This window comes from Physeter macrocephalus, chromosome 5, assembly GCF_002837175.3.
Source record: "Physeter macrocephalus isolate SW-GA chromosome 5, ASM283717v5, whole genome shotgun sequence".
In the NCBI taxonomy this organism is placed as follows: Eukaryota; Metazoa; Chordata; class Mammalia; order Artiodactyla; family Physeteridae; genus Physeter; species Physeter macrocephalus.
In genome coordinates, this window is record NC_041218.1 from 94,138,369 (window position 1) to 94,159,531 (window position 21,163).

At 36.9% G+C, this 21,163-nt stretch overlaps 1 protein-coding gene across 1 annotated transcript in view; it reads right to left on the reverse strand.

Annotated features, from left to right (window-relative positions):
• Nucleotides 1–9,826: 9,826 nt before the first annotated feature.
• Nucleotides 9,827–21,163, reverse strand: part of PNPLA8 (patatin like phospholipase domain containing 8) — a 63,943-nt gene continuing 52,606 nt past the window's right edge. The window contains exons 9-10 of the mRNA XM_007115008.4: nt 19,754–19,949; nt 9,827–12,113 (exon numbers count right to left, since the gene is read on the reverse strand). Of these exons, the coding sequence (XP_007115070.2) occupies nt 11,839–12,113; nt 19,754–19,949 (471 nt within the window). The 3' untranslated portion in view covers nt 9,827–11,838. The remainder of the gene's footprint in view (nt 12,114–19,753; nt 19,950–21,163) is intronic.

Sequence of the window (21,163 nt, forward strand, 5' to 3'; positions counted from 1 at the left end):
CATTTTTCAGGTAGGGAAACTCTCAGGGAGGTGAACTTGCCTAGGGCCTCACTTTGAGCCCATTCAAGTTTCCACAAAGACCTTCATCTTAACACAAAACCTACTACCTCCCTGGGGCTATGATCAGGGACTTGAGAGAAACTAGACACAGAACTGGACAACACTGCACTGACCTTGTTCCATTTGCGCACTTCCAAAGTGTGTCGGATATCGCTCACTGTATTGTTTTATTTTTCTGACACCCAGATCTTCACAGAATCGTTCAAGGACGCATTCCTTTAATATACTGAAATCTCATTCAGAGTCAGGTTCACGATACAAATGGGCGTTTAACACGTGTCACTTAGATGATGAAGTATTCCCATTTTAGAAAAATAAAAGCAAATCCCCCAGAAGTGCAAATCTTGTGCAACACTGGGAAAGAATACAAATCCCCACTATGATCAGAACCTGTTTATTGCAGCCAATACTCCCACCCCCAGTGATTGTTTGGAAAGTAGTGGAAAGAGTCCTGGGCTGGGAATTCACTGGCTCAAACCATCATATTAAACAGGGCGAAGTCAGACAAGGCTTTGGGTTTTTCAGTGCTATACTTCATACATCCCTTGTGGGATAACAATGCTGGCAAGGCCAAGCCGCGAGACAGCTGTTATAATAAAATGAAGAAATACACTTGAAGGTGTTTTGGAAAGTACATAAATGCTGTAAGCAATTATAAATAAGGGCTGTATACAAATGTATGACTACAGTTATTGTACCCTGGAGGTACAAAGGTCCCCACCCACAGATTTACTAAAATAAGGTGCATCTTTAAGGATCTGGGCAACAAGGCAGTCGTGGTTTTAGAATGAGCAGATACAACAGTAAGAGGTAGAAAAAAGCTCACATTTCAAACAGAAGAAACCTTTCTTCTCTGCCCAGAAGGGTTGTATTTGAGTCCCTGTCAAAATATAAGACATGCAAACAGTTTGAACAGTGTTTACCTCGGGCACTAGGTGAGAGAAAATGACAGGCTTTGTAACCTGTGCGATTTTTATTGTCTGGAAAGGGCCCCACTCACACTGAGGAAAATGAGCCCAGCCGTGATTCTACCCACCAGCACAGGGAACAAGCCTCATTTTCAGATTTTAAAAGTAAACTGTTTCAGAAAGTACCTTTTAAAGCATATTCATTTTCCCCATCTCCTCATAATGGTGTAAGGCAGATAGGTCATTTAATTAAGCCCAACTTAAAAACATTTATTAAGGGCCTATAATCTATCTAGCAGGATGCTAGAAGCTGTGAGATAGTCGTGAGAAGCATATGACAAGTTGAGTTGGGAATGCATAATATAATTAGATAAATAAAGCAAGCTACGTTATTGCAATTATTTGTTGCCGAGAATTTTCCTTTCTCTCTCCTGCTTTATAAAGAAGCACATATCATACTTCTATCTACAAGTTTTAAGCTTGTAATCATGACTTTTGAAGATGTTTTCGAATGACTGCAGTGCACATAAGAGACTTTTTTTTTTAAAGTAGCTCTCTGGTTGTGAAAATTACTCTAAAGAAAGTTGGAGTTGAAATCTTATTCTGTGAGCTGATGATTATACTTGTGATGAGATGGATGTAGCAGTATTGTTCCACACACTATTGCAGACACCTGGGATACTATATCTGAAGATCAGGACATAGTCACTCACCTATGCTCAAAAAATGATAGTGGTATAAGCCTATATCACAAAATTCTATACCATCTAACCTTCATCATATGCTTTGAAGCATATATTTCTTTGTTATACACTATACACATATGTAAATGTATGTGCATTATATACTAAGCAAACAGTCTAAAGTTCCATCATTTCTACAGTTTCTTAGTGTTAGCACTGGGTACTTATCACATAATTCAACAAAGGAAACGGAATTCAAAACAGGAGTTCAACATGTTTAGATGTATATGGATTAATTGTATCCTGATACGAAACACATTCATTCAAAATTAGCAAAATAACAGCACCTGTGATTTACAAGATGTGGCTTTAATGATTAAGACAGAAGAAAACTGTGAATTTTAAATGGCTCTTAATTCAATTAGTATTATTTTTTTAAAAACATGTTTTTAAGACCAAATCTGAAAGACAGAGAGGTGCAAGTTACACTGGTTTTACTTAACTTTTTAAATTTGGGGGACTTTTAAGAATTCCTTAGATTATTCATACCACAAACACAAAAGCACAATGACTATGTTTTTGAAATGTGGAACATTTGTTTTTGAAAATGTGGTCCAACTGTACAAAACATAATGAAACATAAGATTTTCTTTTGCAAGATTCCTAGAGTGAATCCTAAGGATTTTTATGCCAAGTGTATTTTGGCATAAAACATTTGATGACTTTTTTTTCTTTTTAATATTCTGTTCTATTTGGCCAAGGTATGGGTTATTTGTAATTGCACTCACAGTTCTTTTAAAATTATTTTGATATGTAATTTAATTAAAATGTTACATTAAATACTATTTTAGAGCAAGAAGTGTTGGGAATACAATGTCATATAATTAATATAAGACGACATAGTTTTCCTTTCATCTCAGGTAACTGGAGGGACTTTTGGATTGCTGTTATCACTCTGTCTTCTACAAACACTGTCAGTAGTAGCACATGCTATAAGGAAGAGTGCTACCAAGTCATAACTGTTAACTCACCATTTAATTCTCCTGTAAGATGGGTACATTTATCTTGGTGTGATCCTTGAAAACTGTCTAAAAATACAAATCAGGCACCTAAATGTGATGTAGATGAGAATAAAACATGTGAAAGGATATTAAGGTATTTGTTATTTTAGATCTATAATTTAAGAAAGACAGCTATCCACCCATGTTCACATTATGATCTATAATTTCCCACTGATAATGAATATTTGCTTCTCTTTGGGGAAGGATACAGAGTCTGAATTTAATAGCAGGCAAGAAATATAAGACTTTTCTCACCATCATCATCAAATCAGTGCTAGTATAAAATAGGGATAATGATAGCACCTTGTTATGAAGATTAAATGGCAATAAATGTTAGCTACAACTATTACTGGAACTCTCAACCATTTTGGACCATGTAATCTGTTCATATTCAATCAGACTGAAATCTTTAAAATACGATTCAGAATATATATTATTTAGAGGCAAGGAATGAATCTGTATTAAGTTAAAGATTTTCATCATGAAGGTGAGTCAACATTACAATCAACACTTTAACAGACTAAACTAATAATACATTATCTGTGGAATGTGATGAATTTCAATTGACTTGTATCAGTTGAATAAAGGTTTATAATGAACAAGGCAATCAGTGTGACTCTTGAGAGACACACATTTATCAAACCCTTGGCCTAGCACATGCAAACAGTTTAGTCCAGGGCCATCTGTACTCTACGAATCTTTTTTTGGATGGTGGATAGCTCTGCCAGGAACAGAACAAACTGTTTTTTAATGTGATCTCCTTCCTTCCTATTTCCTAGTCATGAAAGAATAACTGCCATAGATTTGGTCCAAAAAAGTAAGATTAAGTGAACAGATCAGTTGTATTTAAACTTGGCCAAAAAAAAAAAAAAAAAAAAAAAAAAAAAAAAAAAAGATAAACAAGGGGCACCTAATGCAAAAAGAATTCCACTTGAGATGGAATCAAAATGGAATTTTACAAATGGTTTATGCACCCTAACTCTGGGCAAAGTATACCCTCAATTTCTTGTGGAAGAAACTCATCATTTATATTGTGTGGATAGCAGCTCATGCTTCTGAAAGGGAGCAACGTTGCTATTTTGGGTGGGAGAGTTCATTACGAGAGGCTGCTCTGTGCCCGGTGCCATGCCTAACATTTACTATCTCTGACTCCTGGGGTACTAAATGCCAGTAGTTTCCCCAGACAATCTCCCCTCACTCCCCCAGATTTTCAAATCCTTCCAGGGTGAGGGATAATACACTTCTAGTAGAGAACCACTGTGGTAGACAAGGACATAAGAAGTATTCATACAATTTGATGTTGGAATTATACTTCTTCACTGATTAAACCCAAGAGTTTACAGATTCAGTTTAGTAAACTGTATCTGAAATCGCTTTACAGCATTTCAGGAAAGGACAGTCTAGGGAAGAGGTATAGAGAGTCGTGGTTTAGAAAATGGATTCATTTACCACGTCCTAGCTGTGATACCTTGGGCAACTTTTTCTTTCTAAGAAAGGGGTAATTATGCTATTCACCTCATAGGCTTACTGGGAGGACTAAATGTGCTATAATACATGTAACCTGCTTAGCTCAGTTCCTGGTACTTAGCAAACACTCAAATGTCATGGCTGTTACGCATAAAGGTAGTAAAGTGGAAGCTTATCTATTTAATGGCTGTCATTCACAAGGAGCATGAATCTGTCAGAATAACGTACATTGGAATGAACAAAGGTAAATTACGGCCGCCTCAGAAACAACTAAAAAATAAGACAAGCGGCCAATTTCTACTACTAGAAAGGTCTTATTTCTTGTTCTGCTAACTGGTAAAAGAAAAAGAAGAAAGTGTACACTTTCATAAATTCACAAAGCCTGAGATGAGCTTTCGTGTTTATTGTTTTGTGCCATAGTTTAAATTCATCACTGACTCCTGTTTTAAATATACGCATTTCAGGAACTTCTACACTGGAGGGTTCACAATTGCTCAGCCTATTTCAAAATATTTTTTTTATGAGTTAATATTCAGCACAGGAATCTACAATGAAGAAATATGAAAATAAGGAAAGCAAGCGAATTCCTAAATTCTGAATCTAATGAATGTATTGAGCACCTACCATATTGATCTTCTCTAAAATACTAATCTATAATTCATGTTTTTACTGATTGAGGGAATTCCCTGGTGGTCCAGTGATTAGGACGTGGGCTTTCACTGCTGTGGACCTGGGTTTGATCCCTGGCTGGGGAACTAAGATCCCACAAGCCGCGCTGTGCAGCCAAAAAAAAAAAAAAAACCAAACATGTTTATATTTATTGAGACTAAATGCTAACCCAACTCAACATACTTAATCAGAAATAAACTTAAAACATTTTACGTACGAATACCGTAAGACAAAATGTTAAAATGTAATTCAGTAACTCACCAGTTACTGAGCGCCTACAACAATATCATCTAATCCAGAATCCAGGACCTGATTTTTCTAAATCAATATTATTTCCGGAGATTTAAATACCTTTATGCCAAAATAACACAGTAATGTAAATGCAATACTTAATGTATATACATATTGCTGCACAATTAGATTTGAACACTTAAAATAAGTGTTCACTGCCCAAAGATACAAACAACACAGAACTATCACAGTCACGAATTACCAGTGAGACCATTATATGCTGCAATCATTTTTTACAATCTGTAGCACCCTGTCCATACTTCATAGATTAGGTCATTGCAACATTACTAACTGGATAATTCATAAGATGGAAAATCATGCTATCACCAGAGTTGCAATCACTGTACATATTGCTACATACTAGGAACAATCAGAAAATGAAATTTTAAAAAATTCCATTCACGATTGCACGAAAATTAATAAAAATACTTGGAAATAAATTTTACAAAAGGAGTGTACACTGAAAACTACAGAACACTGCTTAGAAAAAAAAATTTTTTTAATCTAAATAAAATAGAGATAGTCCATGTTCACTGTATACTTCAAAGGACAGACACAACTGAAATACTCAATATTGTTACTATGTCAGTTCTCTCAACTTTATACATTCAATGCATCCCTATCAGAATTCCACCCGGCTGTGTGTGTGTGCGTGTGTGTGCGTGTGTGTGCGCGCGCACGTGCGTGCGTGCTGACAAGCTGATTCTAAAATTTATGTCGAAATGCAAAGGAACCAGAAAAGCCAAAATAAATTTGAAAAAGCACAAGCTGGAAGAATTATACTGCCTGATTTTAAAAGGTATTATATAGCTATAGTAACCAGGACAGTGTGGTACTGGTATAGGATTAATACATAGATCAATGGAACAGAAAAGAGAGTCCAGAAATCAACTCACGAATATAAAGATAACAGATTTCTGACAAAAGTACAAAGACAATTCTGTGGTGAGAGGATTTTTTTTTTTAACAAATGATGCTGGGACAACTGGTTATCCTTATGCAAAAAGAGACAGAGAGAGAAATTTGACCCTTATTCACACCATAAACAAAATTAACTCAATAGAATAAACTGATAAACTGACCATCAAAATTAAAAACACATGCCTGCTTAAAAGACACTACTGAGAAAATGAGAAGACAATCCACAGACTGGGAGATATATATATAGCTGGCAAAAGACCTGCATCCAGAATATATAAAGAACTCTTGCAACTCAATAAAAAGACAAATAAACCAATTTTAAAAAAATGGGCAAAAGAGTTGAATGGATATTTCACCGCGGAAGATATACAAATAACTAATAAGCACCTAAAAGATGCTCAACATCAATAGTTATCGGGGGACTGCAAATCAAAACCACAATGTAATACCATTACATACCCCCTAGGATGGCTATAACACCATAAACAAAATTAACTCAAAAGAATAAACTGATAAACTGACCATCAAAATTAAAAACTCACATGCCTGCTTAAAAGACACTACTGAGAAAATGAGAAGACAATCCACAGACTGGGAGATATATATATAGCTGGCAAAAGACCTGCATCCAGAATATATAAAGAACTCTTGCAACTCGATAAAAAGACAAACCAATTTAAAAATGGGCAAAAGAGTTGAATGGATATTTCACCGCGGAAGATATACAAATAACTAATAAGCACCTAAAAGATGCTCAACATCAATAGTTATCGGGGGACTGCAAATCAAAACCACAATGTAATACCATTACATACCCCCTAGGATGGCTATAATCAAAAAGACAAACAATACCCAGGGCTGGAGGAGATGTAGAGAAAACTGGAACTCTCTGGAACTGCTGATGGGGATGTAAAATGGTATAGACACTTTGGAAAACTGGCTGTTTCTTGAAAGTTCAATACACACCTACCATACAACTGTTGCAGTCACTCCACTTCCAGATATCTACTTGAGAGAAATGAAAACATACGTCCTCACAAAGGCCTGTACATGAACCTCACTGCAGCATTATTCATCACAGGTAAATACTAAAAATTCAAACCATCATCAACTTGTGAAAAGATAAAATGTGGTCTATCCATACAGTGGACTATCACTCAACAATAAAAAGGAGCCAACTACTGATACATGCTACAAGCTGGATGAATCTCAAAAACATGCCAAGTGAAAAAAGCCAGATGCTTTTTCACAGATTACATACTGTATGATCCCATTTTTAGAAATACCCAGAAATGGTGAATCTATACAGACAAGAAAGAGTATCCGCGGTTGGAGCAGGGAATGGCTACAAATGAGCATAAGGGAACTTTTGCAGATGATGCAATTACTCTAAAACTGGACTGCTGGATGGTTACACAACTCTATAAATCTACTAAAAAGTACTGAATTGTACATTTACAATGGATGACTTTTTTGGTACATAAATTACACTTTGATCAAGCTGTAAAAAAGAAAAAAAGGCACTTCCTGTGAAAGCAGAAACTGATGATCAAATATGGGTGATGCAGGGGGTGCAGGTGGTCCTGGAAGAAAGATGGAGGTCAGTAAACGTCTGCACAATGAATAATGAACTTTTGAACCTGGCTAATTGGGGGAGACAAAAGGACAGTTTAAAATGTTTATGACTTTCCTCTTTACTTCATTGTTAAACTTTCTATAGCCTTGATATTCTTAGCTGAAAACTAGGAATAATAACAGTAACTCTTTCACAGGGTTATAAATAATATAATGAGATAATGAACATAGATAGAGCTCTCGGTATAGTGCTTGGCCTGTAAGTGCTAGATATTAGCTATTAACAATCATAAAAATATTCACGTTTCCTCTACAGACATGAAAGCACTTAAACCCCTTTATGTTTCTCTACTTTCAGAGCTATGAGATTTCCCTTAAAGTAAAAATGGAACAATTTAATAACTTCACCAGTTAGTTGTAATAAAACTATTTACAGTGGATAAATTTTGGTTTTTCAATCATTTTTCAAAATATAGCCACTTGCAAGGCACACACGGCTATCTTTTTAAAAAATCAAAATTAAAAAAATGAGATATAACCATTAGCATGAATGAAAACTAGTTGATTTGAATGAATTTACCAAGCATAAACTGTTTGCCAAAGACATCAGTTAAACCTTATAGAATAAGTGATATGAGTGAACAAGGAAGACTATCCTAATTGCTTCTTTGACTGACAGATATTTCTTTTAACTCATGTGATCACTGTTTACTTTTATAAATTATCACAGAATTATTGCGTTGGAAATAACCTAATTAGGCCATTTATCTGTCTTTAAGACATTTTTCTCATAAAGAACTGACCCTACTTTAAAAACAGTGCAATGAAAAATCCATAACCTACTTGGTAGTGAGTCTTCATCTTTCAGAAGAGTATTCTTTTACTTCTCTTCTTCCCCGAAAAGAAATCCTCTGTTTTGGACAAAGGAAAGCCCTGGCTTCACTGTTAAGTGAAGGTTATCTCAGGTGAATTACACAGTTCTTCAGATAATCAGTTCCAAGTACAAATGGGGACAAGAATAATTGAAAATGGGTGCACCACCCAACTGGGTGTACCTTTTGTTAGAGAGTGAAAAAAGCTAGAGAGACAGGGACAGGGGCATGGGAACATACTTAGGTGCCATGCTGTGTGGTTTAAGAAAAAAGCTATGGCCAGAGTACACTTGTACCTTGTGCTGTTCAAGAGGGAAATAATCAGCCAAGCAACCGTAAAACAGATGAACTCCATCAGGTTTGGACAAGAATGCAATTTACATACTTGTAATACTTTATTGTACTTGAAATTTGCTTTATTACAATGAATACCCAGAAATATTCTGATTTCCAATTATTTGCATTTTTCTTACATGTACAAGTTGTTCTAGTTGTATATGAATATGCAGTATTTGTGGTCTGAAAGGACTATTTTACACTATCTTTAGAAATCACGAGTACTTTCATAGTTACTTACACTGTGTCTAAAAACTGTAATTTGGATGCTACAAATTGATGTTTTTAGTCACATTACTAGCACTGATACCTGTGAAATATTTAAAACTGTAACTAGAATTATTTCTGGAGTATAGCAGGTTAGGTAAAATTTTGAGCACGGAACTTTAGGGGTCCCAGCCCTTCAGTCACTAGCAACCTTACCCTAAGTGAAAAGGGGAGGCAGGTGTCAGCAACTGCTGGGGGGCACCCTATCCCCTCAGACTGCATGCTCACTTTTTGTGACCTCCTTCCTTCTCAGAAGATTCCTTTGACATCTACTTTCTCCTGGATAAAATGTGGTGTGGGAGAGGAAGAGGTACAGAGTGTAATTATAACCCAGGCCAGGCTCTCTCCACTCCCTAGGAGAAATCCCATCCAGCCCACGTTGCCTCTAGGGACAACTCTATCTGAGGTACTATTTTTCAAATTCTTTTTTTTGTTTTTTATTCTTGGCACGCCACACGGCATGAAGGATCTTAATTCCCCGACCAGGGATCGAACCCGTGCCCCTTGCAGTGGAAGTGCAGTCTTAACCACTGGACCCCTGGGGAAGTCCCGAGGTGGTACTTTTTCCTTTTAAATAAATTTTATTAATTAATTAATTTATTTATTTTTTTGCGGTACGCGGGCCTCTCACCGCCGCGGAGCACAGGCTCTGGACGCGCAGGCCCAGCGGCCACGGCCCACGGGCCCAGCCGCTCCGCGGCATGCGGGATCCTCCCGGACCGGGGCACGAACCCGTGTCCCCTGCATCGGCAGGCGGACTCTCAACCACTGCGCCACCAGGGAAGCCCTATTTATTTATTTTAAATTTTGGCTGCGTTGGGTCTTTGTTGCTGCGCGTGGGCTTTCTCTAGTTGTGGCGAGCGGGGGCTGCTCTTCATCGCGGCGCGCTGGCTTCTCTTGTTGCGCAGCACAGGCTGTAGGCGCGCAGGCTTCAGTAGCTGTGGTGCTCGGGCTCAGCAGTTGTCGCTTGCGGGCTTAGCTGCTCCGCGGCATGTGGGATCTTCCCGGACTAGGGCTCGAACCCATGTCCCCTGTGCTGGCAGGTGGATTCTTAACCACTGCGCCACCCGGGAAGTCCCGGTACTATTTTTAATAAAGAATAACATCAGCAGCAAGAACAGAACTGAAATATTACCAGCACAGCATTTATTACAGAAATAACTGAAACACCCCAAAAGGACTGAGCTACAAAATAATTTTTATTTTCTATGTTTAAAATAACTGATAAGTTGGATAATTTATTACATTTTGTTTTTAAAACAGACAATTCTCTGCTTCTTTGAAAAGAGCAGGTATTTTACCTGTGTAGGACTGAAAATTCATTTTCACACGTCTTCCTATCTTTTGCTTGTACATTTGCAGAATTTACTTTTCAGTTGCCGTAAGAGGAAATAAAATTTTAGAGGCAGGTCTTCTCATTTTACAAATAAAATATCTGAAGCCCAGAGAGGCTGTCCACCCTCCTCCAGGTCACAAAGAGAAGGGCTCTGCATCGGAGCCCGAGCTGCACCCAGACACTCAGCTTCCCCAGCATCTGTGAACCACGCCTCACTGCCTCTTCGCATCAGTGCCGCAAAGACGCAATACGACAATCCCCGAAACTGGTTTAGCTCTAGTTTACATGTACAAAGCAAAGGACACTCACCTTTTTTCATTTCTCTTCACAAATCACTAAACATGGTGAAAGATTCACATGGCAGATAGGTAACACAACAAAGATGAATTTGATTAGCATAAACAATGATTCGGGTTGGTGTACACGTTATTAACCTCTGTGAAGTCCAGATGGTTAAAGGAGTTAAGGTAAAACAAGCCTGACATTTTTTTAAAGCATACTGTTGACAGGTATATTCAAATGCTACAAAGAGACGAAGGGCTACATTATGAATAATAAATAATTTTAAAATGACATTAGCCTTTTAACAGATTATTTCAATAGTTTATTTTTGTTAATGATGGGGCATTTTCTCAGTCAATTCAAATAATTACTTTCATAACAGTGAATGCTAAGCTAGAGCTAGAAAAGTTAACATACCTCATTATCTTGACATTTCAGGGGGAAAAAGTGGTTGATTGGAACTTCACCTATCTTTCGGAACCAAACAATGTTGAAATAAACACATTTGGAATAGAAAACTGTATCTGGATCTCTCATATTTCAAATGTTAAAGTCCTCTGATAGAGAGAATCCCATTTTTTTCTGCATCTGTTTAGATGATACGACAACAGTAGAAGGCAACATTTGGAACGCAGAATGTAGCTAGTGAAAACCTAAGTGATGTTTAAAGAGATGAATTATTTTAAGAAGAAATTAGCTTTTCCACATGAAAGAAAATCAATGATCAAATAAATTTAACATGATTATGGTGACTAAAGTAAAAATACCAAGTATAATGTGACAGCTTTCAGTCCTTGTTTGGCACATATATTAATAAACTTTCAAACATCAAGCAATACAACACCAATATGTACTAAAACCAACTGGCACAGTAAGATTCCTAACGCGTGATTAATTATTAACATCATAAAAACCTAATTCCCAGATGAATTCTGTAACCACACACACCCTCTCTGTACTGTGCAAGGTGGTCCGAACACTGTCTTTTCAGGATTCCCCAGAATTCTAAGCATTTTAAAGGTAGTCATGCTGAACCCCACAATTCCTTACTGAATTCTGTGGATCTTCTGAACAGGCATTCAGTTAGGAGGCTATATATGCACACACTCGTCACAATTTTGAAAAGAATGGAAGGCCTTCATACATGTCAGTTTTTAGTTTTATCCAATCACTAATTTTCTGCAGAGTTGTTTTTTCTTGACTTAATATTTTTGCAAGTTTTTTCATTTTTTCTTCATTTCTTTCTATGTACTTCAACCCCTCCAACTGCAGCTGATCCAGCTTTTCATTTCGACTTTCATCTAGAGGTATGTTTTCACAAATAACAGGATTAAATCTAAAATAGGTGTCAGGAGGTAACAGACCATCAAGCATTACATGGACTTCTGTTAAAACAAACAGAGGATAGGGTGAATTAAAAAATCGAGTTATTCTGCAATGATCTAATTTTATGTTATTTACAATTATCCAATTTTAGGCAAATTACAAAGCCTTGCTTATTTCCACACTCCAGCTAAATAACAGCAGGAGTGAAGAATCCATAATATTGAATATAACTATGAAACGAAATTCATCTCCCAAAATACGCCATATAATTCTGATAAATTAGGACCCCTGCTCCAGGACTCTCTTCTCTGTTTTCGGTCATACTGTTAGCCACTGCTGAAATTCCTTTCCAACCTTCCTTTTTTGTTTTTTAATTTTTTTTATAATTAATTTTTATTGGAGTACATGTTTTTTAATTTCTTGAGATCATCTTTATTGAGGTATAATTTACATACAATAAGATTCACCGATTTTAAATGTCTAAATTGACGGGTTTTGACAAACATATACACTGTGTTACCACCGCAACAATCATGACATAGAACATTTTCTGTCATCCCAAAAGCTTCTTCGTGCCTTTTTATGGTTGGTCCTCCCTTACCCTTTGCCTTTTCTAGAATTTCATATAAACAGAATCATAAATATATATAGCACTTCCGGGTCTGGTTAGCTTCTTTTACCCAGCAAAATGCTTCTGAAATACATGTTGCAGCATGCATCAATAGTTCCTTCCTTTTTATTGCTGAGTAGTAATCCACTGTAATGGATATAACACAATTTGTTCTCTCTGGTCTGGTTCTCTTCTGTTTTTAGCTATTAGAAATAATCCTAAATCATTTTGTAGATATATGGTTCCATTTCTCTTGGGTAAATACTCAGGGCTGAAAAAAAGTTTATCTTATTAAGAACCACAACACTGTTTTCCAAATGGTTGCACCATTCTGTACGCCAACCACTAGGATACCTTAGTTCCCACTGTTCCACATCTTTGCCAAGACTTGGTACTGTCGGTCTTAATTTTAATCATTTTAGAGGATGTGTACTGGGATCTTGTGGTTTTAATTTTCATTACCCAAGGACTAATAATGTTGAAGTCTTTCATGTACTTATTAGTCATCTGTACATCTTCTTCAGTGAAGCGTCTGTTCAAATATCTTGGCCATTTTATTTCCCCACTGAATTTTTGTTTTCATCTCTGTATATTCCTTATATTATACAAAGTAAGCATTTTCTATATATATTGCATCTGACTATACATTTGGTTCTGATGATGGATCAAACACATATTTTACTAATATTTTATTTCAGTCTATAGCTTGTCTTTTCATTTTATTAAAAGTGTCTTTTGAAGAACAAAATTATAACTTGATGAAGTCTAATTTATCTGTTTTTCCTTTTCTGTCCATGTTTACTGTGTCCTATCAGACTCTTTACTTAACCCAAGGTCATTAAGATTTTCTCCAGGGTATTCTACAGGATTTGCAGTTTTAACTCTTGTATTTAGGTCTGTGATCCATTTCAAGTTAGGATCTGTGTATGATGTGAAGGGTCAAGGTTCAATTTTTAAAATACAGTTATCTAATTGTCCCAGTACTGTCTGTTGAAAAGATTATCCTTTCCGCATTGAATTACCTTCGTCAAAAATCTTTTGAGCATACATGTCTAGATCAACTTCTGTACTATTAGGTACCATTGATCTTCTGTCTTTATGCAAATACCACCCTTGCTTACTGTAGTTTTATAGTCTTGAAATCAGAGGGTCTAAGTCCTCCAATTTTGTTTTTTTTTTTTCAAAATTGTTTTGGTTATTCTAGGTCCTTCCCATAGTCATATAAATTTTATAGTCATCTTGTTAATCTCTACCCCAGAAAAAGTCCGTTTTCATTTATATAGCAGTTGCGTGAAGTCCATAGCTCAATTTGTGGTCTGCCACCATACCAATACCGAGATTTTCAATTCATGAGCACGGTACTGATATATCGATTTATTTAGGCCTTCTTTAATTTCTCTCTGTAGTGTTTTGTAGTTTCTACTGTTCAGGTCTTGCGAATAATTTGTTAAATAGTTTCTTAAGTATTTAATATTTTGATGCTATTATAAATAATACCTATCTTTGTATATATTTAATTTCAATTTCTAATTGTTCATTGCTAGCATGCAGAAATACAGTTGATTTTTATTGACCTTATATTCTTCAACTTTGCTAAACTCACTTATTAGTTCTGGTAGCTTTTTTATAGATCCCTAAGGATTGTCAGCATAGACAGCTGCGTTGTCTATAAATATTTACTTTTCATTTCTAATCTATACGCCTTTATTTCCTTTTCTTGCCTTACTGCCCAGAAAAGGACCTCCAGTGCAACACTAGCTGGGAGACGATGAGAGACATCTTACTCTGCTCCTAATCTTAAGTACAAAGGATTCAGTCTTTCACCACTAAACATGATGCCACCTCTAGCTTTTTCATAGAGGCCCTTTATCAGACTGAGGAAGTTCCCTCCTGTTCCTAATCTGCTGAAAGTTTTTATCATGAATAGTTGATGAACTTTACTAAATGCCTTTTCTGCATCTATTGGGATTATCATAAACTTTCCCTTTTTTTGGTCTGTTCATACAATGAATTACATTGATTTTTCTGAATGTTAAGCCAAACCCATATTCCTGAGATGTACCCTACTGGATTATGCTGTATTCTCCTCTCTATATAGTGCTGATTTCAATTTATTAGTATATTTTAAGGACTTCTGCATACATATTAATAGGGAATATTGATTGGTATTTTAATGTTTTTTAATAATGTTTTTGCCAGGTTTAGGTGTCAGGGTAATGCTGGCTTTAGGAAATGAGCTGGTAAGTATTTATTCTTCTTCTATTTTCTCCATGTTTTTGTACAGAATTGCTGTTAATCTTATCAACTGTATTTTTCATTTCAGACATTACATTTTTCACTTCTACAGATTTGATTTGGGTCCCTTTCTATATCATCCATTTCTCTCATCATGTTCAAATCTTCCTCTATCTCACTGAACACGGAGTATACTTAGAATAGCTATTGTAACATCCTCTGTCTGCCAATTCTCTCATGTTTCATATCTAGGTCTGTTCTCACTGATCGGATTTTCTCCTGGTTAAATGTATCTTTTCATGCTTCTTTGTACGCCTGATAATTTTTTAATTGCATGCCAAACATTGTGAATCTTATATTTTTGTGTGCTGGAATTTGTTGCATTCCTTTAAATATTGCTGGATTTTATTCTAACAGTGGATGCTGTTAACTGGAACTCAATTTGATCTTTTTGAGAATTGCTTTGAAGCTGTGTTAGGGTGGATCCAGAGCAGCCTTCAGTCTAGAACTAATCTGATGTCACTACTGAGACAATACCCTTCTGAGGACTCTACTGCACATCCCACATATTACAAGGTCTTTCTAATCTAGGTGATGGAAATCTGAGCTGCCTGGTCCCGTGTGAGCCCCAAGGGTTGTTCTATTTAATCCTTTCTGGGGTAATCTGCCTTGGGTAGTTTCCTCACGTGCTTGCACACAACACAGATCAGTACTGAAGGGGACTCCTCTGCATAGCTCTAGAGCACTCTCTCTATGAAGCTGCCTTCTCTGTAGTATTTTGCCCACAAATTCTAGGTCTCTTTGAATCCTAAACTCTGTTTTCTGAGAGGCTGGGACTGTCCTGCTTGAGTTCCCCACTCCTCATGCTATCACCTAGAAACACTTCCAGGAAGCAAGTTGGGCAATCATGTGATTACTTCATTTATTTTCCTTCTCTCAGGGATCAGTGACCTTGCCACCTGTCATCTAATGTCTGAAAACCATTGCTCTGTACAGTTTTCTAATGATTTAAGATGGGAAGAAATACATGGCTCCTATTATTCCATCATGGCCAGAAGCTGAAGTCTGAACCCTCTTTTAAAATGTCCAAACCCTAACTATCTTTTAAGACCCATATCAAGTCTAATTTGCTTCTTGTAAATTGTCTACAGCAATCTAGTTTAGTTTTTTCATAGGCTTAATTGTCTATTATCTATTCACCGTTTATTTGGCACTTGATAATGTATTAGATTGAACCAAATGAAACTGCTGTTTCGATTGAACCAAATGAAACTGCTGTTTCTATACACTGATAACCATCTAGTATCAGCAATTACATATGTTTCACTCTTAATTCTTCATTAACTAGAGTGTAAGTGAATGAAGGCAGCATTTCATATTTCTTGAAAATTTCAAACGAGCCCATCACATGGTTTGCACAAGGTATACATGTAAGTATTATGAGACTGGGGGATCAAAGCTATTTTTTTCTAAGAAGACTGCTTACGGTAAGAATATTTTATTGATTTGACAACAAAATTTCAGATAGTGAAAAATCCAGAATGTCACCTTTTCTTGGGTTATCATTTAATAGATAAACATCCTTAGTGGGGAGTTTAAGAGCCTCCTGTAGGCTAATGACTCAGTCAGTAACATGATAATATAGAAAGAATGAGATTCAGAAGCAAGGGGCTGTTAACTGGGAACAATTCCTGTTACAAATTTAATAACAGATTTCACATAGGACTGAAAAATAATATAGTAAAATAAGGAGATCTAGACCTCAAGGCCCAAACTAGAAAGTCAACAAATACTGACTGCCTACTATGTGCCAGGCATTGCAGTCAACATAGTTAACAGGATAAGTTCCTGCTTACATTCTGGTGGGATATAGTGATCATAAGCAATTAACCAAGCAAATAAGTAATATACTGGGTTGGCCAAAAAGTTTGTTCGGGTTGTTCATATCGCCTTACTGGAAAACCCGAATGAACTTTTTGGCTAAACCTATACATCCATAATGAGATAAATGCTGTAAGAAGGAAAAAAAAAGGGGAGGGGAGGACAGGGGAGGAGAGGAGAGGAGAGGAGATGAGAGGAGAGGAGAGGAGAGGAAGAAAGAAAGAAAGAAAGAAGCAGGATAAGGGGTTAGAGTGAGATGGTGAGGGGTTTAGAAAGTGATCAGAAAAGGGCTCTCTGCGGAAGGGATACCTGAACAGAGACCTGAATGAAGCGAGGGTGGGAATCGAGCATGTACCTGGGGGAAGGCCTTACAACGAGAAGACAGCAATTCGCTGAGGCAGGAGCCTTCCTAGCAAGTCTGAGAAACAGCAAGAGTTACAGTGTAGCTGGACACACTTTATACAGGAGACGCGTCTTGCGAGAGGGGGAGACGTGCATCCAAAGGCCAGGTCCTTCCAGGGCCTGGTGAATTTCAGTGAATGGGGCTTTTGGATTTTGTTCTAAGTGTGATGGGAAGCCTAGATGGTTTTGAGCCGGGTAAAGATATGATTTAATTTACATTTTAAAAGGACCACTTGGGCCTTTATATGAAGACTAGATTATAGAGGCAGCCAGAGTGGAAGTAAGGACTTATTCCAGTTTGCCGCCACATTACTAAATAATCGAATTCCGTAAGTACTCTGATTCTCTTCCTGTTACCATGTGTTTATCTGAACCAACCTGACACCTTTCCTTTTCCCTGTTTCTTAAGTCTCCAACCAAGCCTTTGTGCTATTCCTGCTTCAGCTACTTCTTCAGCTGTAAGAAGGCCACCTCAAGGTAGCTCTAGCTCCCACATGGAGAAGTCACTACTGCAGGGTTACTGGGAAGAATTGAGTGAAGAGAAAGAGAAACGACAAACACCCGCTCCCATGTGCTTCCTAAGCGCTTTACTACAGCAGAGACATAACAACATACTCTTTGCAGTGAACATCAGCATATTCTATCAAAAACTGAATTCTAGAAGTACGTTAAGGCAGCAAATAAACAGACTAACCTTCTGTGTCTGTAGCACTGTTGATAACATTAGACAGTTTGGTTTTCAGGCTCGTGTGTGTCGCGGTGTTTCTCACGTCACTCTCGTAATGTCCAGTGCCCAAGGATACTATGCATTCTAATGGGATGTCTGGCCAAAGACATTTACACTCGTGTATTGCTAACGCTGAAGGGTTATTCAGGAGCAAACCTCCATCCTGCAAAACATAAGTCAAGCAAATACAGGACAGAACTCTCCAAAGTGAAATTCTCTTTTACAAATATGAAAACAAATTATATTTTCAACAGTTTGAAATTTACTCACCAGGAAAGGTGAACTATGTATTAAACTGAACAAATTATTTAAAAACAAGAGATTCCTTTCAAGTGAATTTATTTTATATACTACAGCTGCAAAAGGAGTCATGTGAAAACTCACTGGCCTCACTGGCTTTACTAAACTTTCCTTTTCTGTTACAAAATTCTCTGAACTTCTTCTTGGATTGCACTGTATATTTTGCTCAGAACTACTTAAATGAACTGAATTAGTTTTTAAAGATTTTTATCCTTGTTTAGTGGTTAATATAGATTCTGTATAAAATCTAACAAAAGAACTGTGGTTCTACCAAACAAACAAGACCAGTTCTTTCACAAGTCTAATATAACCAAATTTATTAATTCAAGTTGAAATTTTATTAACAATTTCAAAGTATCAAATTCATTTACTGCAGATATAACCTAAACACAGCAGGCAACTTTGTATTTCTAAGCATTTATCAAGGAATGCTTCAAAATAAGCATTGATTTCGAAGACTCCACAAGGCAAGAAGGGTAAAATATGCTGATAGAGTGCTGTAAAAATGTAGTAGAATAAAAGTATGTAACCAAAGACAAATATCATATGATATTGCTTATATGTGGAATCTTAAAAAAAAAAAGATACAAAAAGGGGAGGGGAGGACAGGGGAGGAGAGGAGAGGAGAGGAGAGGAGATGAGAGGAGAGGAGAGGAGAGGAAGAAAGAAAGAAAGAAAGAAGCAGGATAAGGGGTTAGAGTGAGATGGTGAGGGGTTTAGAAAGTGATCAGAAAAGGGCTCTCTGCGGAAGGGATACCTGAACAGAGACCTGAATGAAGCGAGGGTGGGAATCGAGCATGTACCTGGGGGAAGGCCTTACAACGAGAAGACAGCAATTCGCTGAGGCAGGAGCCTTCCTAGCAAGTCTGAGAAACAGCAAGAGTTACAGTGTAGCTGGACACACTTTATACAGGAGACGCGTCTTGCGAGAGGGGGAGACGTGCATCCAAAGGCCAGGTCCTTCCAGGGCCTGGTGAATTTCAGTGAATGGGGCTTTTGGATTTTGTTCTAAATGTGATGGGAAGCCTAGATGGTTTTGAGCCGGGTAAAGATATGATTTAATTTACATTTTAAAAGGACCACTTGGGCCTTTATATGAAGACTAGATTATAGAGGCAGCCAGAGTGGAAGTAAGGACTTATTCCAGTTTGCCGCCACATTACTAAATAATCGAATTCCGTAAGTACTCTGATTCTCTTCCTGTTACCATGTGTTTATCTGAACCAACCTGACACCTTTCCTTTTCCCTGTTTCTTAAGTCTCCAACCAAGCCTTTGTGCTATTCCTGCTTCAGCTACTTCTTCAGCTGTAAGAAGGCCACCTCAAGGTAGCTCTAGCTCCCACATGGAGAAGTCACTACTGCAGGGTTACTGGGAAGAATTGAGTGAAGAGAAAGAGAAACGACAAACACCCGCTCCCATGTGCTTCCTAAGCGCTTTACTACAGCAGAGACATAACAACATACTCTTTGCAGTGAACATCAGCATATTCTATCAAAAACTGAATTCTAGAAGTACGTTAAGGCAGCAAATAAACAGACTAACCTTCTGTGTCTGTAGCACTGTTGATAACATTAGACAGTTTGGTTTTCAGGCTCGTGTGTGTCGCGGTGTTTCTCACGTCACTCTCGTAATGTCCAGTGCCCAAGGATACTATGCATTCTAATGGGATGTCTGGCCAAAGACATTTACACTCGTGTATTGCTAACGCTGAAGGGTTATTCAGGAGCAAACCTCCATCCTGCAAAACATAAGTCAAGCAAATACAGGACAGAACTCTCCAAAGTGAAATTCTCTTTTACAAATATGAAAACAAATTATATTTTCAACAGTTTGAAATTTACTCACCAGGAAAGGTGAACTATGTATTAAACTGAACAAATTATTTAAAAACAAGAGATTCCTTTCAAGTGAATTTATTTTATATACTACAGCTGCAAAAGGAGTCATGTGAAAACTCACTGGCCTCACTGGCTTTACTAAACTTTCCTTTTCTGTTACAAAATTCTCTGAACTTCTTCTTGGATTGCACTGTATATTTTGCTCAGAACTACTTAAATGAACTGAATTAGTTTTTAAAGATTTTTATCCTTGTTTAGTGGTTAATATAGATTCTGTATAAAATCTAACAAAAGAACTGTGGTTCTACCAAACAAACAAGACCAGTTCTTTCACAAGTCTAATATAACCAAATTTATTAATTCAAGTTGAAATTTTATTAACAATTTCAAAGTATCAAATTCATTTACTGCAGATATAACCTAAACACAGCAGGCAACTTTGTATTTCTAAGCATTTATCAAGGAATGCTTCAAAATAAGCATTGATTTCGAAGACTCCACAAGGCAAGAAGGGTAAAATATGCTGATAGAGTGCTGTAAAAATGTAGTAGAATAAAAGTATGTAACCAAAGACAAATATCATATGATATTGCTTATATGTGGAATCTTAAAAAAAAAAAGATACAAATGAGCTTATTTACAAAACAGAAATAGACCCACAGACATAGAAAACAAACTTACGGTTACCAAAGAGGAAAGGGGAGGGGGGAAGAACAAACTAGGAGGTTGGAATTAACATATACACACCACTATATATAAAATAGATAAACAACAAGAACGTACTGTATAGCACAAGGAACTGTATTCAGTATTTTGTAATAACCTATATGGGAAAAGAATCTGAAAAAGAATAGATTTATATAAAAATGTATAACTGAATCACTTTGCTGTATACCTGAAACTAACAAGACATTGTAAATCAACTATACTTCAATTTTAAAAAATTTCAAAAAAAAAGTATATTAACTAGTCTCACATTCCTGGGATAAACCTCACTTGGTATTAGTATATCCATTCAATTTTTTTTTTTTTTTTTTTTTTTTTTTTTTGTGGTATGTGGGCCTTCCTCTGCTGTGGCCTCTCCCGTTGCGGAGCACAGGCTCCGGACGCGCAG